The sequence below is a fragment of the Patella vulgata genome, chromosome 9 (assembly GCF_932274485.2).
Source record: "Patella vulgata chromosome 9, xgPatVulg1.2, whole genome shotgun sequence".
In the NCBI taxonomy this organism is placed as follows: Eukaryota; Metazoa; Mollusca; class Gastropoda; family Patellidae; genus Patella; species Patella vulgata.
The window spans coordinates 13,381,004-13,406,847 of NC_065887.2; the positions used below are offsets into that span (position 1 = coordinate 13,381,004).

Sequence of the window (25,844 nt, forward strand, 5' to 3'; positions counted from 1 at the left end):
TAGGCCTACAAATTATCTAACAATGAAAATTTGGATTGAATGTACATGTAGGCTAAACATGAATGTGATACAGTCCAGAGATCCTTTACCTAGCTTTTTTGGTGACTATTTAGACGGACAGATCAAAGAGATTCAAGTTTTTATCAGAGTGTGAAAACTCAAAATAAACCATCTAGCCCATGGACAGTAACAACTCATTTTGTTACCACTGTTGATCGCGTTACTCTAAAGACGGCACATTAAACCAAACTGGGTTGTAGTTGATCTTATTCTATAATCACTACACTCTTCATAACAATCTCTGCCTAAATTATTGTATCTAGCTACAGGCCCAATGAGGCTACCAATCCACGTGTTGTGGCTACATGTGAGCTATGTACATTGTATGTAAAGTACATGAACGTCTCATATCTTCATTTCAGTGATTGTTAATACATATACTGACTATTTTTTTTATCTTTGAAAAAATCTCAGTCCAAATGCAGGTTGAATTTAAAGATATGAAGAACTGAAAATTCATCACAGACGATAAACTTATAGAATAGTCCTACATGTTTTTAACACACGCCAGATCCAGCGATGATTTGAATGAAATCTATTGATGGCCCTCTTTATTATCCGACTGAATGCAAGCCGACAGATTATCTACCACAGATATTACAAAATACAAATTATCAGTGATGTTAATACACAAAACTGTTACTCATAAGAGAGTACAAATAAAAAGCGTGTGTAAGTTAAATCTATTAAAATATCACAAATAAATTTAAATTATAAAGGTTATCTTGTGTGCTTTAAATTTACTTTTATGATAAGCTTACTCTCTACATCCTGCTAATTAAAGATCTACTATATACAAGCGAAATAAAATATATTAATAAAAATTTCGACTTAGTCTTAACAAACCTTAAAATTGTGAAATCTTTTTGCTGGTGATTTATTAAAACGATTGTTAAAATCACCAGTCCAACTTCGACCATGGGGAGTAGAATGTCTTTGAACAGGTTGTGGGGTTCGAAATTGTCGGGGACCGCTAAAACGTGGACTAAACTGTCTTTGATCATGATAGCCCTGCCCAGTGTTATTGGTATATTTTTGATGAGGTGAGAAGCGAACATTGTTATATGATGGCGCCGTAGCCGGAGAGCCCCATTTTTGAAACGACGTATTTGGACTTCTGTCGCTAGAATTCTGTGAATGTGGATTACTATTACGGTGTGAATACATTGTCGGTTGACCACCAGTACCTTGTGCTTTCTGAAAAGAATTACCGTCTCTAGAATTCATGAAAAATGATGAAACCTAAAATTAAACAACATGAAAATATCAAAACAACGCACAAAAAAACATGGGCGACAACTAACCGGAAGTTCCTTTTCGGCGGAATAAAAAAAAAATGGCTGATTTATAAACGGGACGAAATGTGAAATCAAGTCGAAAATATTAAATTATAATTTTTACCCTCATATCACACTCTAAATTCATTCATATCATTATTTAGAATTAACCTCATTATCTTCTTGTAGCGAACCCTTTAATTAGTTCAATAACACCAAGAGAATTCACGAGTAAATCCTACCCTAGATCTAATGACGTAGAACACATTGCGATACCGGAAATAAGAAACCAAGCCTCCTTCAATGAACAAACTTTTACTTTATTAATCGTAAAGAATGAAATATTTGTCATAAAAGGGCATAATATAACATGCAAACTCGTACTTCTGTCAGTTGTAAATGAAATTGCTTTGGTGAATTATGAATACATTAGTATTCATGCTGGACAGTTGTTGATTCCAGCCAATAGCCTACTCAGTAGGCTACTCTATCTGTGATACTGATAGGCTACTCCTCTATCCCAAGAACGTAAAATAAAACCCCTCGAAATCTAAGTATTTCGTTCAAAAACTACTAAAGTTAATTACATATCTAGCACACACCGATGTTGACGAACGAGTTGAATTTTATCTTAGGTGCAATTGGAAACATTGGACATTGGTCTGATACAATACTAAAAAAGTCAACATGCAGCAGTTTGTACACGATAGAGGTTTGTTTATAGTTAGCCCTAACAAGGCCCATGACCCGCATAACTTAAATTAGTTAGGTACACTAGAAGAATACATTGGCAATCGCTTATTTACCTCTTTAGAAAATTGTATCCAATCAAGTGAACTATTCTAACAGATTATATTTCTGTGATAATCATATTATCTGTATCTCTGAGAATTTAGCATAATTATGATGAGAAACCGAATACATTATGTATGCGCTAGAATTTCTTATCACCTGTATTCTAATTCTGTATGCCTCTAATTTTGTATTTAAATTGATTTAAACCATTTGTTTTTGTAATGAAGAACATGTAAGCAAAGATCTTAGGCGGTTAGAGGTTTGGCTTGTATTGTGTAACCCTGACATTATTGCAAATTAGCAAGCATCAGAAGTCATCAAACCAAATTAATTGTTTGTGCATTAAATTAAATTTATGGAAGTGTTTGAACAGTAACATTCATGACATTAGAGACAGTTAGGGTATTCTGATCTATTGACAAACATCTTATTAAGTTATCATTTTTCAAGTTGATACCAATTCAGACAGTATTAATTAGGATTGAAAACTGAACAAACCTGGATAAAACTAGAAGGACTATACATGATTATCTGTATATATATATCTATATCTATCTATTGGTATTAAACATACTTCAGTGTGAAGTATTTCAAGTGATGTTCCAATGTGGGAAGATCTTAATTTATGCTATTGCACAGTCCCTTTTGATTGCTTAAAGCCATCATTGTAATTGATAACTGTTCACTTTGGCTTCCATATTGAAAAGCTTGTATAGCAATTATGAGGGAAGTAAAAAGTGACACCTTTGTTAATTGGCAGAACCCAATCAATTTATACTCCAGCAATAAATCTTGCTCTATTATTGATTTAAATTAAAACTGCAACTCAGGTTTTAAATGATTAATGAGTATGGTTTTATTTCGGCTACCGGTATCTAACTCATGGTAGAAGCAGATATTAACTTCTGGTGAGAATATAGGTTATACTCTTTGGGTGTTATAGGAAACTTGGAATATATTTAGATTTAATTATGAATGCAGCAAAATGGCTTGGTAAATGTTGACATATCTAAAGCCTAAATTACAAATTAGTAAATTTTATCATCTGTAAAATATGTGAGCTTTAGAAAGTCTGTCATTGAGTTAATTGGCTTTGGTTCAATCTCATGCTTGTATATGGCAAGCTTGAAGCCATCAGATTTCTTGCCCAACCTGTTGAATTTACTCTAGATCCTTCTGGTTTCCTTGTCCTACATTCATGAAAGTGAATTATTAAAATAAAATGGTACCAAGTTTGTCCCGAAATGACCTAGTTTGTGTTGAGTAGACATTAAGCCCTATTTATTGCTCTCACAGTCATGTAGAAGTGATAATAGAATAGTAATTTCTTTTTCAGTGAACTCCACGAAGCCTGAACAACATATGTCATTTAATTGTGAAGGACCGGCTAATGCGCTAGCTTTAAATAAAGATGCAACCATGTGCGTTGTGGCTGGAAGAACAGGTAAATATATACAGTATAAGGAAAAACAATTACTGGTTTATTTACATGCCACGTTTCAACGATGGTACTCTCGTCTTTATATAAGTTTGCCAGTATTTTGCATGAATCCTGATGGAATTTAATTTTTGTGGGGATTGCCATTTTGAAATATAAGAAGGTTGGGTTCCAAAGGGTTTAACACATGTGCTTTAGATCATAAGGTCTGTCATTGAGTCAACTGGCATGGTTTTTTATTCCGGCTTGTACATGACAAGAAGTAGAGTTGCCTGTCCAAGCAAATTATTGAAATAATTATTTCGAATAGTGCTCTGACATGACAGATTTTTTAATGTTTAAATTCCAATAGATTTTCAAATGTATTGGAATCAGTAACGATGCCTCAAGGCTTAATCGACACTACTATGCACACAGTGAAATCAACTAATGTTCAAAAGTAAACAGATTATAGAAAATAAATTGATTGAATAATTTACAGTACTTATTCACTGAACATTCACTAAACAAAAACTGGATCATTTCAATTGAATCAAATAACACTCTAATAATGATTTAGAATATTAAATGGTAAAATCAGCATACAATGTTGCCATTAATTTTGATCAGATTTTGAATGATTGTCATAGGAGACAGAGAGTTTTACCTGGATACGCCGGTTAACAGAATCCATTGTATTATCTGTTATTTATAATAGAATCAAATTGATTTTGTATTTCTTATTGTTTAATTTTCTATATTTCAGTATTTAGAATAGTTGGAATAGAAGATCATGGTTTTGTAGATAGAATTAATCTTCGAGTTGGTAAAATTAATCTCAACTATTGTGCTGCCGATGTAGCATGGAACCACCATGATGGTAAGTTGTCAAATCCTCTTCTCTCTTTCAATGAATGTATTTGATCAGCAGATAAACAAGTTATTATTCAATGTGCATCTGGCTTTCCCAGTTTGTTTTTTTCATTAAAGGGGGGTTGGATGTCCGAATGGTTAGCATGTGCATGCTGTATCATAAGACCTGTGATTGAGTCAACTGGCGTGTTTTCGAACCCCCAGTTGTACATGACAAGGAGTAGGGTCGTCTATCCAGCCTTGTGGGTCTTCTCCAGTCCTCCGGTTTCCTCCCACTGCTATAAAGACCCCTACGCGCAAGCGAATTATTGAAATAAAATTAAAACCTTATGTTAGACCCGAAATGACCTAGTTTGTGTCTTGTGAACGCTAAACCCCATTTCTCTCCCCCTCTCTCTCTCTCTCTCTCTTTTTTCATTAAATTTAAAATTGTCTAGGGTTTTGGTGTATTTCCGTCAGATTATTGTGCTTATTGTCAAGTGCTGATTCAAACAATCCATAGTAGAATGTTGAGATTTTACCCAACAATTACAGGTTATAATGGCTTGTCTATATCGTCTGCAGAGATTGATGGATGTTGGGAAATGTTCAATCTCATTAAAACACAGATCCTATTTCGTTTCGTTTTTATAGTTCACAATTTCGTTTTACTTGTCTTTACTACACTAGGATCTGGAAGAGTTGTTATTATTGACGTGTTCTGAATGGTGTGAGGACTTAGCCAAGAAACAGCGAGCTTTAGGCATGTTTTGCATGGAACTGTGGGTAATCCACTAGTAACATCAATGCTGATTGGTTAATTAGATGTCTGACATCATAGGGTCAAAAGCCGCTTGTATGACCTCTGACGCGACCTATCATTACAACCTGTCATATCTTCATGCCATCGAAAGTATAAAATAATGAAACGAAATATAGATATGTATTTTAATCAGATTGGGAAATGTTTAATTCATTCTATCATTATGAATACTGGACTGATATTCCAACTTTCATAATATTGTAGTTTGAAAGGCTTTCAAAATCTTTCAAATGATAATCAACAGTTTTCAGTTATCCACCAAACTTGATAACCATAACTCCTTTAGACAGATCGGTAATCAACGTTGTTGAAGGACACGCTCGGCAGACATTCTACAGCTGGAATAATGTTTTATAATGTGATTGCTGTTGTCACCATGGATGAACCTTGGCCATAATAACACAAATGGAAATTTTTTGATGACCTTCAAAACTCGACAATTACCATAACCAAACTATATTGGCGTGAAGAAAACAACTATTTGAGACAAAGAATTCATTATAATGTAGTCTCTTTAGTAGACTGATCATCGTGATGAAATATATATGATATTTTATTAGAATAGACGAGACATTGCTTTTATTTATATTACAGAAAATATTTTAGCATCAGCTGCCACCAATGGTTCTGTTGTTATCTGGAATTTAAACAAGCCAAACAGATCAAAACAAGGTTAGTTATGGCATGTAGATTATTTCGTGAAAATCGTACCGAAACTGCCCATCAAAATTGCAGCTCCTCGTACACATTTTAAAAAAACATTCGAATACATCAACGTTAGATCATAATGATGGTCGTGTTAGATTTTCGTGAAAATCTGAATGAAACTGCCCGATAAAATGGCCGTGTAAAAAAATAGTCCAAAAAGTATGTAATACCAAGGTTGTGGATACTCTAAAAGACACATTTTGTCAGATTTTGATGAAACTTATAAAGATTTTGGTTCCTTTCGATATTCGTGCATATCGACTTTACTTCCTGATCATACCAAAAAAATCACACTTTTTTTTTAGCTCATTCTCTTGCGAAATGTGAGCGTATCTTGCATGGCAACAGCTTGTTTTTTATTATTACTGGATTATTTATGGGATACAATTTATCCCCCACTCAGGTGCTGAATGATAAAATTTCCCAGGATTTTCTGGCCTGCTTTCCTATAGTCCTTTGGATGGGATGTAAAATCGAGGTTCCTTGTACACATTGGCTTTCACGTAAAAGAACCTTTGGCAGTTGGATTTAGAATAGTAGGCGAACACACTGCAACCCAGGCTAAATGTCCCTCATAACGTGTGGCTCGTCTTCATAATCTTGGTTGTTGCTGAAAAAGAAGAATTTAAACCCCATTTCTTTTGATTCCATATCATCCACTAGGATGACATGCATAGGTATTAAAGCGAGACATTTACTAGATGTATAAAAAAAATAAACCTCCATGATTCCTGGAATTCACCATAGTTTGTGTGGAGCTGGTAATAATTTTGGTAATTATTTTCTTACAGAATTTTTACAAGGAGTAGGGGTCACCTGCAAAACCTTAGGTTTTCTCTGGGTCTCCACAGGTTTCCACCCACTGCTAAAGACCCCTATGTACAAGCGATAGTAAAAAATAATGTACCATATGTTAGTCCCTAAATGACCTAATTTGTGTTGAGTGGACATCAAACCCCCATTTCTATCTCTCTTACAGAATGCGTTCTGACAGATCATAAGCGAACTGTAAACAGAGTTATCTTCCATAAAGCTGATGCTTCCATATTATTAAGTGGTTCCCAAGATGGAACTATGAAACTGTTTGTAAGTAGATTTTATTATCACCTATTTAACATATAGACCACACAAAAAAACTACATATTTAAAGGAGCTATATAGTATTTATTGCGCATGCTCTCCAAATAAGAATATGGCGTCACCGTTTTGACATGACTTGTGGAATATGTCTAACTTCGTTCTTCGAGTCCCATGTTACAAATGGTGCTGAAACGCATTATAGTACACGATTCGTGTACCAATAGTAAAATGCTTATTTTATCTTGAATATTGGATATCAGAAGCCCATCTTTTTCCGGTAAGATCACAACATCAATGTTGATTTAAATTGACAAATAATTCATGTTTTCAATGCTGAAGACTTTGGATGATATTGAATTAGAGACTTAGCTACTTTAAATTTGGTATCATGACCATGTTCGATGCATGCATTGGACATTGAATAATCTGTACTCAGCAGAAGTACAAATAGACCTTATGATGAAAAGAGTGGTAATGTATTCATAACACAAAAGTGTTGTAGGAACAAAACCTTTATAATTAAATTACATCTCTATTTTACATAAGGTCTGTTTGTACTTCTGTTAAGCAGAGATTATTCCATGTTGTAATAATAATGATATATTTTACAGGATATTAGAAAACATGCTGTTAGTTTAACATTTACTGGTAAAATGTCTGAAAGTGTTAGAGATATACAGTTTTGTCCACACATAGGCTCAGGTTATTTCCTGTTCGCAGCAGCATATGATAATGGAAATATTCAGGTATTATATATAGATATTTATCTTTGTTTAAATCAAAACAGAGACATATTTTGTGATTGGTTGACTCTAGATCAACCTACCAATCAAGACCTGTGACACAGAAGTTTCTGTGACGTCTTTTAAAAGGCTTTGAGTCTCCAACCAACATAATAAAATTATTTATGTCTGTCACAAAAACATTCTTTCATTTTAATTTTTTACAAATAATGAAATATTTTATATTGGATACTATTAACAAATGGCTACATTTTTGTCTTTTGGTGAAAAAATCCTGTATTTGTACATACAGTATGTAACTATTTATGTTCATACTGAAATTAAAATGAAATGGGGTTTAACGTCCTACTGTTCTGCTCCAACTGGGCTAATGAAGGCGGACATACGCCATACAGTGTGCTATGAGGTAAATTTTGCTCGGGCAGTGACACTATGTTCTACTCTTATATCGAATTCCAACTGCCAAGGGATCTTTTACGTGCACGCCAATGTATACACGGGTCCTCGTTTTTTTGTCCCATCCAAACAACTAGACAGCTGTCCCTTGCACTATTTGTTTATACTGGTTTATACACGGTACCTTGGTTTTTTTTTTGTCCCATCCAAACAACTAGACAGCTGTCCCTTGCACTATTTGTTTATACTGGTTTAGAACTTGTTTATAACTGTGTACTGCTATGTATATATTTGTAGTTATGGGATATGAGAAGACAAGATCGATGTATTAAACAGTTTCCTGCTCATACTGGTCCCGCCTTTTCTCTTGATTGGCATCCTGAAGAGAAAGAATGGTTAGCTACAGCTGGACGAGATAAAATGATAAAAGTATGTATTTTTATAGATACATTATGTAAAAGCTAAATCTGCCTATTGTAGATCTTATGAATTATTATTTAGACATTTATTCACATAACAAGCCCGGGGTGGCGTCCTTACTGCGACACTACAGCGACGGAAAATGGTCGCAGAGCGCTTCTAGATCGTCATAAGCGGGGTTGCAATGCCAGATATCGTGCTGTGGTCTCCATGGTCCCCAATGATCGCCGAGTCACGGATCCGCGATCTGACCTGGAAAGCTGTAAGAACACGACTTTTTTTCTAGTTTGTAATATTTTGGGACATTTTCTCTGGTTGTGTTCATGTTTACCGGCAACCTTATGCATTTTCGGATCACTGCACTGTCGCAGCAGCGCAGTAAGGACGCCGCCCCGGGTCTGACTGGGGCATTAGATATTTTGATTGGAATCCTCTCGCCTTTAAAAAATTAAAATGGATAATCAAGACTTTGTTTATTATCATAGCAATGGTACTCAATAATCAAGACAATCTTGTTAAAACACTCATAACGTTGTTAAATGTAAACAGACCCTATTTTGGTAGACAACTTATTTAAGAAGAGGGTTTTTTTAAAAAACTTATTAGAGAAAATGTTGGAGGTTTTCGGATAGAATATAATTGTCCATTATATATTATGTTTTTAAACCATTGAAAGATTGGATATTAGTTAAACATACATTATGCAAGAGCTAAATCTGCCAATTGCAGATCTTTCTTTAGGCCTGAAATGTTATCTAAATTATCAATTAGACATTAATTAACTTATTAAGACCATAATCAAATCTCGATGGCATCGCTAGCCTGCGATATTTACTGGATTAAATAAAAAAAATGGATAATCGAGACTATGTTTTTTTTATCGTACCACCTTTAGTAATGATGATCGAGGCTAGGCCTAAAATTCAATCGCTAATTACTTGGTTCAGGGTGGATCAATTTGACTGAAATTTTCAGAAAATTCCCTTTACAGTATCTAGTTTTTAACTATTATAGTGAGAACTACCAGAAATACGAACAGGCAAACGACAGCCACAAATATAATTAATAACAATATAGCTACTTTAAAAATTTAAACTTTTGAATATTGTTAGGTTTGGGATACGACACAGAATCCAGAACGGATGATCAAATCTGTCCAAACGATAGCATCTGTGGCTAGAGTAAAATGGCGACCACAGAGAAAACTTCATTTAGCCAGTGCTTCATTGTTATTAGATCATCATGTAAATGTTTGGGCGTTAGGTCGGCCGTATATACCATTTGCTACATTCGATGGTCATAAAGATGTTGTCTCTAGTAAGTATTAATATATAATCAGAGGGCGTGGCAATGCAGGTCCCGTGTACACATTGGCGTGCACGGAAAAGATCCCTTGACAGTTGGAATTCGATATAAGAGTAGGCCGTAGTGCCGCTGTCTGGGCAAAATTTCCCGTCTTCATTAGCCCAGTTCGGAGCAGAACAGTAGGACGTTAAACCCCATTTCATTTCATTGCGTTGCAATGCAAATTATTGCCAGCATGGTGATTTTTCCTTGAAGCAACCTCTCCTCCCAGTAATGTCACACTAAAATTATATATATATATATATAGAGAGAGAGAGGGAGAAATGGGGTTTAACGTCCGCACGACACAAACTAGGTCATTTCGGGACTAACATATGGTTCAGTTTTATTTTAATAATTCCCTTGCATGTAGGGGTCTTTAGCAGTGGGAGAAAACCAGAGTACCTGGAGAAAACCTACGAGGTTGAACAGGCGACCCTACTCCTTGTCACGTACAACTGGAAAATCAAATTCACTCCAGTTGACTCAATGACAGGTCTTATGATACAGCGCGCATAATTATATTATAATTGATTGAATCCAAGTCGGGAAAGTATCTAAGTGTAGAATAATAAATTTGAGTACATTTTAGCATGAATTAAGCCATAGAAAAGTTGACATTATGACTTGGCTTATTTTTGTCCCCCGCCTTTCGAAGAAAGCAGGGGACTATTAAAATGGGTTCGTCCGTCTGTCTGTCCGTCTGTCTGTCTGTCCGTCCGTCCGTCCGTCCGTCCGTCTGTCCGTCTGTCTGTCCGTCACACTTTTTGGGACACAATAACTCTCTTCCTAATTGAGCTAGAATGTTCAAACTTGGTGTATGTGTTTATTAGGTCAATGCCTTGATGGAGTTCGAAGATGAGCATTTTCCGCTTAGGGTAAGCAGAGATAAGCAATTTGATTGGTTGATGCTTTGGGACACGATAACTCTCTTCCTAATTGGGCTAGAATGTTCAAACTTGGTGTATGTGTTGATTAGGTCAATGCCTTGATGGAGTTCGAAGATGAGCATTTTCCGCTTAGGGTAAGCAGAGATAAGCAATTTGATTGGTTGATGCTTTGGGACACGATAACTTTTAATTGAGCTAGAATGTTCAAACTTGGTGTATGTGTTTATTAGGTCAATGCCTTGATGGAGTTCGAAGATGAGCATTTTCCGCTTAGGGTAAGCAGAGATAAGCAATTTGATTGGTTGATACTTTGGGGCACGATAACTCTCTTCCTAATTGAGCTAGAATGTTCAAACTTGGTGTATGTGTTGATTAGGTCAATGCCTTGATGGAGTTCGAAGATGAGCATTTTCCGCTTAGGGTAAGCAGAGATAAGCAATTTGATTGGTTGATGCTTTGGGACACGATAACTTTAGTTCTAATTAAGTGAGATTGATGAATCTTGGTGTATAGTTTCATTACAGTAATACCTTGACTAAGTTTGATAATAAGCATTTTCTGCTCAGGGTAAGCAGAGCGATACGCAATTTGATTTTTATATGTGTCCTCTAATTATTTTCCTATTTCGGCGGGGGACATCAGCCTCACTGTTGGCTTGTTGTATCCTATTCTTTATGCTTTTATATTGTATAATATTCTTGAAATAAATACTGTTTAAACGAAATATAAAATTGAATGTTTTTCTAGGTATAGTATGGTTAGATACACATATATTTTTTACCTGTGGTAAAGATGGTTACCTAGTTCAACATTCCTTTAAAGATGCTAAACGTCCAGCAGACAGTGTGATACCATCAGGAGTAGACATGGATTTATTCGGTCATGTTTCTCATGCTTTTGGTGAAAGAACCGGATCTAGTAAGAATTTTTATCTTTTAAACATACATTATACAAGAGCTAAATCTGCCAATTGCAGGTCTTTCTTTAGGCCTGAAATGTTATCTAAATTATTAATTAGACATTAATTAACTTACCCAGACCATAATCAACACTCTGTGTCATTGATAGCCTGCGATGTTTATTGGATTATTTCCGATTTGCTCTTCGACTTCCATTCGTAATTTAATCATGAAATGGTTAATCGAGACTACGTTTTTAATTGTACCGACTTAAGTAATGATGGTCGAGGCTAGGCCGAAAAATTCAATTGGTAAAATCTCTGTTCAGAGTGGATCAATTTGACTGAAATTTTCAGCAAATTCCCTTTACATTATCTAGTTTTTAACTATTATAGTGAGAACTACAAGCTCTTTGTCAAATCTCCCAAAATGTATCTTTGAAGTTTCATATTTAGAGAGAAAACAGAATAGAGAGAGAGGAAACATGAGTTTGTAGAAGAAATGCTGCTGTTCAGGCAAAATTCTTTGCCTCAACTTGTGCACATAACCATAGAAATCAAAATTACTGCATGTTAGTCTTAAAATGCCCTATAGGTGTTGATGAGAACTTAATTCCCATTCCATTCAGTTACTATTCAATACTTGACAACATAATGTATACCCCCCCCCCTCTCTCTCTCTCTCTCTCTCTTCATTCTTCTTTTATTGTCCCCCGCCTTTCGAAGAAAGCAGGGGACTATTAAAATGGGTTCGTCCGTCTGTCTGTCTGTCCGTCTGTCCGTCCGTCCGTCTGTCTGTCCGTCACACTTTTTGGGACACAATAACTCTCTTCCTAATTGAGCTAGAATGTTCAAACTTGGTGTATAGGTTTATTAGGTCAATGCCTTGATGGAGTTCGAAGATGAGCATTTTCCGCTTAGGGTAAGCAGAGATAAGCAATTTGATTGGTTGATGCTTTGGGACACGATAACTCTCTTCCTAATTGGGCTAGAATGTTCAAACTTGGTGTATGTGTTGATTAGGTCAATGCCTTGATGGAGTTCGAAGATGAGCATTTTCCGCTTAGGGTAAGCAGAGATAAGCAATTTGATTGGTTGATGCTTTGGGACACGATAACTTTTAATTGAGCTAGAATGTTCAAACTTGGTGTATGTGTTTATTAGGTCAATGCCTTGATGGAGTTCGAAGATGAGCATTTTTTCGCTTAGGGTAAGCAGAGATAAGCAATTTGATTGGTTGATACTTTGGGGCACGATAACTCTCTTCCTAATTTGTACTTCATATGTAAATAATCGTAATCAAAATGAACCTAAACAGATCGGATGAACGCATCTCGGGAAATTAAACCACTCGTCTAATAAGTAAACGAGGTAAATAAGTGAACGGGTCGTCCATTTATAAACGCCTCTTGGAGAAACTAAACGAGTTACCATTAAACTAAGCAATAGTACTAACTAAACCATTTTTGTTATTCTCAAACGATTTTTATCAATTATCAAATGATGTATTGAAAGTAAACTATATGCATACTATCTAGTGGTAAAATCCCCGTTCTAAAGGATGCCATTGTTACAATGTAACATTTCGAGCTGAAGCTTAGCAGAGCTAATCAATTTCATTTGTCACAAGATAATCTTGATTCTATCTAATAGAGAGTGATGAGACTTAGTGTATAGTTTGATTGCTCAATACTTTTGAAAAAAAAGTAAATGTGCGATTAATTAATGTGTGTCATCTATTTATTCTGGGATTTCAGCGGGGGACATCAGCCTCACTGTTGGCTTGTTAAAATTTGCTTTTGAAGATGAATAATTGTAAAGATAAGTGTTTTATTTCTTTTACCTAGAGAAAGCAAGTCAAGCTGGTGGACGTTTTTCATTTTTCTCAAAGACACCAGATAAAGGTGATTTATTTACAGAATCCCACAGTGATATGTATGTACATACAACCAAACATAATTTAGTAAGTTTATGTTTCTTAATTCAAGTTATTATGGTATTAAATCAAGTTATTATGGTATTAATTCAAGTTATTGTGTTATTAATTCAAATTATTGTGACATTAATTCAAGTTATTGTGGTCATTAATTCAAGTTATTGTGGTCATTATTTCTAGTTATTGTGGTATTAATTCAAGTTATTGTGGTATTAATTCAAGTTATTGTGGTCATTAATTAAAGATATTGTGGTATTGTCTCCCACCTTATAGAGGTCTGTTGAAATGTGTCTATCTGCCTAACAGTCCAACTGTCTGTCACACCTTTTAGAATACAATAACTCTTTGTTTCTAATTAGCATATATATGTTCATGAGTTAAAAGACTTGACTGAGTGTATTTTCTACTTGATCCTTTGGAAAACAATAACTCTGATTCTAATTTAGTGAGATTGATAAAACTTAGTGATGGTTTTATTACATTAACAGATTTAATGTTTATCATTTTCTACTCTGAACACTGATATATGCAATTAGATTGGTCAATGCTTTAGAACACGATAACATTGATTCTAATTGAGACAGAATGTTCAAACTTTCATTAGGTCAATGTTTTCATTACGTTCAATGATGCACATTTTCTGGCACAGAGTTATGAGCAATTTGATTGTTTGTGACTTTGAAAATCAACTCGATTTAAATTGAGTGAGAGTGATAAAACTTGGGTGTATAATTTATGTATATTTCTGTATAATTTCCAGACGTTACCATTTGAAGGTTTTATCGAATCAGCTAAGAGATATAAACTGAGTAATTTAACCTTTGATGCTTTATGTGATCATAATGCTGATATAGCACGCAGATTAAACAGACCAAAGGTATGTATGGCTTGTATATAATTATTATTGCTTGTATATAATTATAAGTTATATAAACGCCAAGGCTACAACACAAGTAGGATGGAGGTCATGGCCAGGAACATTGTCTAGCCATTTAGATGGTATGAAAAAAAGAGGAAAGCCTGTGTAGACGTTAGCATGCATGTAACATGGTGGATCATGACACCTACACAGATCCTTTAAATAAAACCTATTTACATAATAAAATCATCCCTTAATGTTATTTCACACTAACTTAGTAATGTACAGTCCCTTATTCCATAAGACCTGGGAGCCACGGGTGCTAAGTCGGTAAGACGCTGGTTGGCTAGCCTGGAGGTCGCCAGTTTGCTCCCGGTGTTGGCCGAGAAAGTTCATCGTGATTTTCCAGAGTGGTTTACCTTGTCAGTGGTGCATGACGAAGGGCCTCACAAGGACAGCTGTCTATTCGTTTGGATGGGACTAAAAACCAAGGTCCCGCATACACATTGGCGTGCACTTAAAAGATCCCTTGGCAGTTGGAATTCGATATAAGAGTAGGCCTTAGCGCTGCTTTCGATATTTTGTTTTTGTTTTCTTGATTAAATGTTAAAAATTTGTGAAAAATTGTCCAAAAGATGCAATTGACCTTAGTGGCTTTAACCTTATCCATGTGTTATACTGCCATATTTTAAGTTGACTGTTTATATCTGTATTTCATATGTTATATTGTTATTATCTCTGTATTACCCATGTTATATTGTTATCTGTATTACCCATGTTATATTGTTATTATATCTGTATTACATGTATTATATTGTTATTATATCTGTATTACACATGTATTACATGTGTTATATTTTATAGGTTAGTAGTTGTTGGTCTGTACTACATGTGTTATTTTGTAATAAACATCTCTCCCACAGTATGACACCTAGAACAAATTCTATAGCTCCTTCTAATGATAAACAAGATAACAATAAAGGTTTGTAACATGAAAAGTTTTTGTATATTTATTACTTTTATTTTTTAGTCTTATCTATCTCAATATATATTCTTCAATTTGTATGTATTTTTAGTTATAAAAACTTTAAATTAAACAGGTTTAAGGTTAGATACTTTGAAATATAAAATTTTATGTAATATAATTTAGTGAGGTTGGATGGCCGAATGGTTAGCTTGTGCGCGCTGTATTATACGGTCTGTCATCGAGTTAACTGGCATGGTTTCGATTCCCCAGTTATATGTGACAAGGAGTAGGGTCGCCTGTCCAACCTTGTGGATTTTCTCAGGGTCCTCCGGTTTCCTCCCACTGCTAAAGACCCCTACCTGCAAGCGAATTATTGAAATAAAATGGAATCATGTGTTATTCCTGAAATGACCTAGTTTGTGTTGAGTGGACATTAAATCCCACCTCTCTCTCTCTCTCTCTCTCTCTCTCTCTCTCTCTCTCTCTCTCATAGATTTTCTAGTCATTTTAACATTTAATCAGGACTAGTAAATCTGTCTGAAACGAGGGTCCTTGTAGTATAAGATTTAATCAGGACTAGAAGGGTCCTTGTAGTATAAGATACGCCCATTGCAGGTTTCTTTCTGATTCAAATCACATCCAAAATTCTTTAATTCGTTATTTTATATTTACTATAATTTTATCGTTGATATATTGAGAAACACTGATTCAGTCTGTAGTTCTGTCTTAGAGTTTATCATGAAAGCACTTCGGTATGGAACGAAAAATCAAGGTCGCTACAGAATTCAATGAAACGCAAACAAAAATACTGCTGTTAACTCAAATTTTCAGTAATAGCCCACTGCACGACATATGCCTGTTTGATGTGGAAATTAAAGCGTTAAACCACATTTCTCTTCCCTATTTTATATTTGGATATTTGTACCTAATATATGAAAAGTAAACATCCAATAACAATTCTGCTCTTCCAATCGTACTAAGACAACTTCTGCTGTATCTAATTTATTATATTTCAGGAACAGGGAAATCTCAGTTAACCTCAACACAAGATATGAATAAAGTGAATGTTAAAGATAGTACCTCAGGTATGTTGTAGGCTTGATTTATATTCACAAAGAATAACACTTAAAGTAACAATGTGTCATTTAGCGCTATAGGAATACCTTACAAACTTGGGTTAGATCCCATGTTGGGCGAGAAAAGTCATCGTGATTTTCAAGTGTGATTTCCCCATGTCCCTTTTCAGTGGTGAAGGACACATTTGCGTGCACGTAAAAGATCCCTTGGCAGTTGGAATTCGATCGATATAAGAGTAGGCTGTAGCACCGCTGACCAGGCAAAATTCCCTCATAGCACAGGTATGGTGTATGCCCATCTTCATTAGCCCAGTTGGAGTAGAATAGTAGGACATTAAACCCCATTTCATTTTCCCTTGCAAACTACAACATGGTGACAGTTTAATCTATAATAGGAATTTCAGTTCAAAAATTGAAATTTCATTGATGTGCTTTGCGAATGCAGCAAGACACTGTCATCTTTATTGGCAGCTGAGAAAGCTGGTGGTCTAGTTTAAATCCAATTTAATCCAAGCCAATAGATTATCTAGCGTTGGTATTTTGAGTTTGAATTGCCCGCGGAGCTAATTTTCCTCGTTGGTATTTTGAGTTTGAATTGCTCTCTGAGCTAATTTTCCTTGTTGGTATTTTGAGTTTGAATTGCTCTCTGAACTAATTTTCCTTGTTGGTATTTTGAGTATGAATTGCTCTCGAAGCTAACTTTTCTCCAGAAATGAAATATTAATATAAAGAGCCTGTCTACATCTGTACATAATTCCGTAAAATTATATAGGTCCAAACAATTTAATTTTCAGTTGTTTGAGGACTTAAATCATGTGAAATAATATAAGTACAGGGGACTACACCACACACAAACAATTACACAAGAAAAACTTACAGACAGTACACAACACATAGACACAAAAGATAAGTGAATTGATGCCGGAGCTAGCCGTAAGCATCCACTGCACTGTACAGTTTGTTTAAAAACTGAAAACTTAAACTTTGGAACTAAAAGCTCTCGAACAGTGCAACCAAGTACTTTTGACTTTTGGTTTTTGAATTGATCTTTTTCCTGAAAAAAAGAAGAAACAAATTTTTTACAGGTATTACCGAAGAACAAAAAATCAATTTGGTGTGGCCTTGAATAAACAAATGCTTGATTTTCAATGTTTTGGACTGTTTTATTAATATTTCTTTATATATTTCTTTATGACAGATGACTCAGATGGTGAAAATTCTGAATTAGAAAATAATTTATTAGTAGACAGTGGATTACTTAATCAACAAACTGATTTTTTCTTTGGCGATGGTGAGACAGACGGATTAGATTATGATAATCCCACATCAAGTTTTGATATGTTAACCAAAGTTGATGATGATTTATTGGTAAATATACATTTATATATTATATACTATTCAAAAAAAGTAGGGGATATTTGATTTTTAAGTGTTATTAAAGTCACCTAATGAAACTGACGAAGAAACAAATGACAAAATGAAATGAAGTTCACATTCATCGATTTATTCCAAATGATCGTTAGACTAAGTAAGGCACAGACTGACCATTATAAGGGTAAAATGATACCCGGGGTCAAACAGCAAAGTTACCACAGCATCACAACCAACGGGTAAATCCTCCTCTGTTTGCCAAACAAGCATTGATCCGACGTGGTATACTCCTAATGAGACGTCTAAGGTCATTTTGGTCCAGATTGTCCCATTCCTGTTGCAACGCAGCAGCAAGTTCTTGGACATTGGCAGGACGTTGTTGACGTTGACGTAACCTCTGTCCAAGCATGTCCCAGACATGCTCGATGGGGGAGAGGTCGGGACTCAGTGCTGGCCAAGGTAATGTGGTGATGTTCTGTTGTTGGAGGTAACCTGTAACGATCCTGGCCCTGTGACATCTTGCGTTGTCATCCTGGAAGATGAAACGGCGGCCATGACGTCGTGCGAACGGCATAACATGGACTGCCAAGATGTTGTCCCGGTAGTACTGGCCTGTAACACGCCCTGCAACAACATGTAAAGCCGTTCTTCCAGCAACAGTGATGCCTCCCCACACCATAACAGAACCACCCCCAAATCGATCATGTCTGATGACGTTAAAGTCTTGGAAGCGCTCGTTTCGACGACGCCACACCCTCCTACGTCTGTCCAAAAAATCAACAGTGAACCTTGACTCATCTGAAAACATCACATTGCTCCAGCGTCGATTATCCCAGTGTTGACGATCCCTACACCAACGACGTCTTGCCTGAATGTGATGATCTCTCAAACAAGGGATCACGCGAGGACGTCGGGCGCGAAGGTGACCCCTATGCAGTCGATTCCGAATCGTCTGGCCACTCACTCTCACACCAGTGTCTGTTTGAAGACGAGCGCTGATCTGATTTGCTGTGATGACACGATTTCTCAAGGCCAAGGTACGGATAAATCGATCCTGGGCTTGAGTTGTCGCCCTTGGTCGACCTGAGCGTGGTATGTCCTGTACAGATTGTGTATCACGGTATCTGGACCATAGCCTGCTTATGACAGACTGAGAAACATTCATCGTCCGCGCCACAACCGCCTGTGTTGTGCCGATCTGTAGCATGCCAAGGGCACGTAACCTTTCATTTTGGGTAAGCCGACGCATATCAAAATTTGTTTTCTGGTCACTAAAACAATTAAACTGATGTTTCCACCCTGGAATTCAATGCCACAATGACTGTAACATTCAAAGTCAGAGTCGTGCAAATCTTGGGTTGGACCCCCATGATGATCCCAAGCATCACCTGCATTCCATGCGGTAGCTATTGGTGCGTTTGGGCGTCACATGTAACTGGAAATGTTTCTTCTGTTAGGTTCTATAGTGACTTTTTTCGTAGTCATTTGCATATTTTAGTATTATGCCCCCAAAATCAAATATCCCCTACTTTTTTTGAATAGTATAGTATAAAATATAAAAATAACAGCGATTTGCTTCTACATGTTTCAATATATAATTTCATTAGGAAGCCATTGATAATATTTAACGTTGAACACTTACCCCTGTATACATTATTTCTGATGTAAGACACTCATAACTTCCTTTCTAAAATGGGGGGTCATGGTAGTTGTGCTGTCAGGACTAGAATATTGCCCCATAGCTTTATTCAAAACAGGAAAATAAATATTTTATGGTTTGTATCTATGATTTTGAAAAATTTATTAAAACCCTTCTTTTATTTTTTTTTTGTGGGGTGTATGGGGGAGGGGGGGGGGGAAGTAGTCTAATGCATGTTTTTTAGATCATAAGGTCAGTCATTAAATCATGTGGTATGGTTTCGATCCCAAGTTTTTATGTGACAAGGAGTAGGGTTGCCTGTACAACCCTGTGGGTTTTCTCTGTGGCCTCCATTTTCCTCTCACTGTTGCCTGTCCAACTTCGTGGGATTTCTCCGGGTCCTCCGGTTTCCTCCCACTGCTAAAGACCCCTACGCGCATGACCTAGTTTGTGTCGAGTGGATGTTAAACTCCATTTCTCTCTCTCTCTCTCTCTCTCTCTCTTTCCCTCCTCTCACTGCTATTTTGTGTTGAATGGATGTTTAACCTTATTTCTCTCATACGGTTTCAATCCCTTGCTTGCTTGTGACAAGGAGTAGGGTCTTGAGCATCATCTTTTGGGTTTCTACTTTTGTAGACCATGTGTGCAATCAAATTATTAAAATAAATTGTAACATACATTAGTCCTGAATTGACCTAGTTTTTGTGAGTGGCCATCAAACCCCCCTCTCTCTCTCTCTCTCTCTCTCTCTCTCCCTCTCTCTCTCTCTCTCTCTCAACCTCAACCTCTATCTTTATTCAAGAAATATTTTAAATGCCTGTCTGTTCTATTTAGGATTATAAATTACCCTATGAAGCTATTCAAGTACGCCATGAACTAAAAACAGTTTCGCCTGAAGATTTAGCAGCTGGTCATCAAACTCTAGTTGGAGAACAGAAACATAATAATATGACAGATAATCAGATATCTCCGTCCGAACCTGAGGATGAGAATATTATAAATATACCATTTAAACTTGATATACCACGGATTTCAGAACCTCAAATAGTTGTAGATATGTTAAAAACATTCGCTCAACAGGTTTGTATTATTTGTATATTTCGGGGCACGTACGATGTTAAGAACATTCTCTCAACCGTTATTTTTTATATTTTGGGGCACGTACGATGTTAAAACATTCGCACAACAGGTTTGTATTATTTGTATATTAAGTGCGAGTACGATGTTTGTATTATTTCTACATTCGGGTGCGTACGATGTTAAAAACAGTCACTCAACAGATTTGTATTATTTGTATATTAATTGCTAAGTGAACTCTTGCACAACCACCAACTCAGTATTAGTGGCTGTATTATTGGAATAGAAATTTTATTCTCCTATATACGAATGGCTCCCTATTAATGGACTTTGAACTTTGAAACCTGTCTCAATCATTCAAATTTATTACATGTGATAATGAATTCTGTTTTCAACCTTACTGTCTTCTTGTCAGTGTGGAACAGAGGACCTGATGCAGAGAAATGTCTTGTCATTTAGATGAGATGAAAAACCACGTCCTGTGTGTCATTGACTGCATGTTCAAGATCTCTTTGACATTTTGAAATCGCAATAAGAATAGGCCATATATATCTAGTGCCATTTATGTAAGGAAATTTATCCCCATAGCACACAGCATGGGTGCAGAAAAGTAGGTCAATAAACCCCATTTTATTTAAGATTGGTGAATTTGTTTAGATTGTAACCAATATTGTGTTATAATTATGATCATTGATAAAGTTTAGTCATTGTGTACACAGGACATTAATTCTTTGATGTCCGCGTACCAATATTTCAAATAATGTATGGACAACTTACCAATGGTACATTATTTATACTATATTTACAGGGTGATATACAATCTACTGTATCTATGTTAATTGTATTAGGTGATAAAATAAGACCATATATAGATGAAGAAGTTCAAGAAGCCTGGTTTCAATCTTATATAGGTAATAATTAAACATATATATTTTTATGGTTTCAAACTTATATAGGCAATAATTCATTTATGTATTTACATGGTTTTAATTTTATATAGGTAATAATTACACATGAATGTTTAGATTGTTTCAATCTTATATAGGTAATAATTAAACATACATGTATTTATATAGGTAATAATTAAACATACATGTATTTATATAGGTAATAATTAACATATATGTATTTACATGGTTTAATCTTATATAGGTAATAATTAAACATTTTTATATGGTTGACACATAGATCTCTCTTTTCTGGGTTGTGAGTTGTGACACTGTGGCTCAGTGAATAGGGCATTGGCTCACTAGCCAGAAGGTCCCAGGGTTGATCCTGGTGTTGGCCAGATAGTTCCTTTTGATTTTCAACTATGGTTTCCTCTTATCAAGGTGCAGAACCCAGGGCATGGAAAAGAATAGCATCTAGTCATTTGGATGGGACAATAAAAAAATCTTTCAAGGTCCTGTGTAGAAATTGGGGTGCACGTAAAAGAACCCTCAAACATTGCGATTTTAAGAAGAGTGGTCGGTAACACTGCTGCTTTTGTGTCAAAGTTTTTTAAAAGCACACTGTATGGCGATTGCCTGTCTTAATTAGCCCAGGTGATGTCAGAAAGTAGCACCTGCAACCTCACTTCACTTCTCTACTCTGGTGGCTGCCTTATGCCATAAGGCTTATGGATATAAATAATTTACATTATTAATACTGTCGACTCTCCCTCGGTGTTAATTACAACCATAATTTTAGAATTATTATACAAAGAATGCCGTGGTCTCATTCTGCTGTTAATTACAACCATAATTTTAGAATTATTATATAAATTATGCCGTGGTCTCATTCTACTATTAATTACAACCATAATTTTAGAATTATTATATAAATTATGCTGTAGTCTCATTCTACTATTAATTACAACCATGATTTTAGAATTGTGATTTTATATTTTAGAAATATTGGGTTACTATGAATTATGGACGGTGTCAGCAGAAATTATAAAATTATGTCATATAGGTCAGGTATCATCTTTAAATCAACAATCGACTACGATACATACATATTGTAGTCAGTGTAGTCGACAAATACTCGGTAAAGTAGGGTGGTTATGTGAGAAATGTAAAATTGTTACTAATAGCTGTAGTATATGGTAAGTATAAATAAATCATAACCTTAAATGAATACTACCTAAGTCATAATTACACCCCATCTTCAGTGAGTAAGACATTGGCTCGCTAACCTGGAGGTGATAGATTCCTTTGTTGGCCGAGAAAGTTCATCGGGAATTTTCCAGCATGATTCGTCCTTGTTAGTGCTACAGGACGGAGGGTCTAGCAAGAGACAACGTATAGTCATTTGGATGGGACAAAAAATCAAGGTTCTGTGTGCACATTGGTAAGCTGTAGTGCCGCTGTCCAGGCAAAATTTCCTTCATAGTAGGCCTACACTGTATGGCATATGCCCGTCTTTATTAGCCCAGGGGGGGTTGGATGGCCGAATGGTTAGCACGTGCGTGCTGTATCATAAGGCCTGTCATTGAGTCAACTGGCGTGGTTTTGAATCCCCGGTTGTACGTGACAAGGAGTAGGGTCGCCTGTCCAACCTTGTGGGTTTTCCCCTGGTCCTCCGGTTTCCTTCCACTGCTAAAGACCCCTACGCGCAAGCGAATTATTGAAATGAAATTAAAACCATATGTAAGTCCCGAAATGACCTAGTTTGTGTCGAGTGGACTTTAACTCCATTTCTCTCTCTCTTTCATTAGCCTAGTCTGAGCAGATCAGTAGGACATTAAAGCCCATTTCATTTTAACTTCATTAGCCCAGTCAGTGTAGAATAGTAGGACGTTAACCCTCAAACACTTGTATATGTAGATATTGACTACCCGGTTTCCTGGAAGAAAATTAGAGAAAGGAGTGTGAAACTGCCTCAAACAACCAGAGATATGTGAATAACATTCTGTATCATAGGAACATATCGCATGCACAACTGCTATGCATGTGACAAGGAGGATTGGGGTGGTGGTAGGAGCTCTAGTTAAGATGGTTTTCAGTGTTTTACTAAAGGACACACAAGATTGTGTACAGTAACTTTTTTTGAAGCCTCAATCCGCTTTCCTTTTAATAAACTTAACAAATTAGAATGTCGACTGTCCTCTTGTAATACTTCACAACTAGTTTTTATTCTTCATAAGAGTAACATAACAAATGATCTCTGGTGAGTCTTAATTTTATTCAACAATATGGTAATAATTATATTTATTGTGATTTCTCTTTACAGTCATCTTCCAGTTAGGCATATGTTCATCTGGTGTCAAGGCTGTTGTCATGGCGGCCATATTGATCATATCAAAGACTGGTTTGCAGTAAATAATGAATGTCCTACAGGATGTGGTCACATGTGCCAGTATACTTGATGTGATTACAGATTCTAGTGATTATTTAACGTATTACATATCTTTTAAACAAAATAAAATGCTACACGATTTAATGGAAATGTGTGTACTAGAGTATGACCGTTAAAGTGCAAAAAATGAAAGTAGCTATGAAGTTGATAAGTGAAATTATATCTATTGAGTGTGCTAAAATGTATTTTTTATAATGAAACATTTGTGGTGTTTATGACAACAGAACCAATCAAAACAATCAAAGAAATTAATGAAAATCAAGATATCAGAATGAAGAGGAGAAAAGGTGCCTTATAGATATTAGATGAAATATTTTTCTTTTATCTGTATGGTAGGCCTACTTCAGAATACAAAACATACATCTTCACTGAACGATACATCAGAATACAAAAGATACGTCTTCACTGAACGATACATCAGAATACAGAACATACGTCTTCACTGAACGATACATCAGAATACAGAACATACGTCTTCACTGAACGGTACATCAGAATACAGAACATACGTCTTCAATGAACAATACATCAGAATACAGAATATACGTCTTCACTGAACGATACATCAGAACATACGTCTTCACTAAACGGTACATCAGAACATACGTCTTCACTATACGTCTTCAATGAACAATACATCAGAATACAGAATATACGTCTTCACTGAACGATACATCAGAACATACGTCTTCACTAAACGGTACATCAGAACATACGTCTTCACTGAACGGTACATCAGAACATACGTCTTCAATGAACAATACATCAGAATACAGAATATACGTCTTCACTGAACGGTACATCAGAACATACGTCTTCACTAAACGGTACATCAGAACAATCTTCTTCACTAAACGGTACATCATAACATACGTCTTCACTAAACGGTACATCAGAACATACTTCTTCACTGAACATTACATCAGAACATCTTCTTCACTGAACGGTACATCAGAACATACTTCTTCACTGATGTATTTAAATTCACTGATTGTATTTATGTATAGTATAATGAGTCCTTCTTGTATATTCTTGAACTAGTCCACAGTGGATCTTACTCTGACACTAGTAACAGATTGCACTTAAATTCTATAATAAATCCTTTTACATTTGGGCTCAGTTTGGTCTGAAGTAGATTTATATATCCCTAAATACACTGATTGCACTTAACCGGAAAATGAAAAGTATAATGAGTAGCTCATGTACAAATTCAAATAAGGACGCATTGAATCTTACGTTATCGTTAAGATAACTGAAATGCATTACAGTAGGGAAGCTTCTTTTATTAGTTTTGGGGAGTTAGACACGTGCACCAGCCATTCACATGATGCACTAAAGGCTTTAGTTCATATGTGTGGCATGTTACAGGAGTTTTGATACAATCAAAGACTAGCATGCAACAGTTATGCTCTAAAACTACAAACCAGACAAACTTTATTAATCATAAATTATGTTCCTATTTATCATAAATTATGTTCCTATTTATCATAAATTATGTTCCTATTTATCATAAATTATGTTCCTATTTATCATAAATTATGTTCATAAATTATGTTCCTATTTATCATAAATTATGTTCATAAATTATGTTCATATTTATCATAAATTATGTTCATATTTATCATCACTGAAAAATGAATTTTGGCATATTTGCATAAATTATTGGCTTATTTTTCTAAGGGGCCATCTGTTCTGTGAATTAGAAAGAAATTTTAGTATGTTGGATGGAAAACAAATAGATATACATTTCTTTTATTAGATAATTCTTGTCTGATTTGTAGATTTAGCATACAAGTAACTGCGATTTTTTTTATCCACATGATGTAGAGGGTAGTACCATCTAGTTGTAATATTTTCTAGTCTTTCAATAAATAAAG

The 25,844-nt window shown here is 35.5% G+C and overlaps 1 protein-coding gene across 3 annotated transcripts; it reads left to right on the top strand.

The window, feature by feature from the left end:
- Window positions 1–1,623: 1,623 nt before the first annotated feature.
- LOC126807664 (GATOR complex protein WDR24) lies at window positions 1,624–24,581 on the top strand. 3 transcript variants are annotated; one of them, XM_050532410.2, is made up of 18 exons: window positions 1,624–2,049; window positions 3,469–3,576; window positions 4,316–4,429; window positions 5,819–5,896; window positions 6,912–7,018; window positions 7,624–7,758; window positions 8,449–8,580; window positions 9,684–9,888; window positions 11,553–11,723; window positions 13,551–13,666; window positions 14,400–14,516; window positions 15,363–15,480; window positions 16,482–16,550; window positions 17,740–17,909; window positions 20,386–20,631; window positions 21,437–21,539; window positions 22,519–22,714; window positions 23,842–24,581. In XM_050532410.2, exons 1-18 carry the CDS (start codon window positions 2,025–2,027, stop codon window positions 23,975–23,977), a joined length of 2,346 nt encoding a protein of 781 aa, XP_050388367.1. In that variant the 5' UTR covers window positions 1,624–2,024; the 3' UTR covers window positions 23,978–24,581. The 3 variants fall into 3 exon arrangements, with proteins under 3 accessions (XP_050388367.1, XP_050388369.1, XP_050388368.1); XM_050532411.2 differs by lacking the exon at window positions 1,624–2,049 and adding an exon at window positions 2,904–3,040; XM_050532412.2 differs by having other exon boundaries at window positions 22,519–23,977.
- Window positions 24,582–25,844: the final 1,263 nt, after the last annotated feature.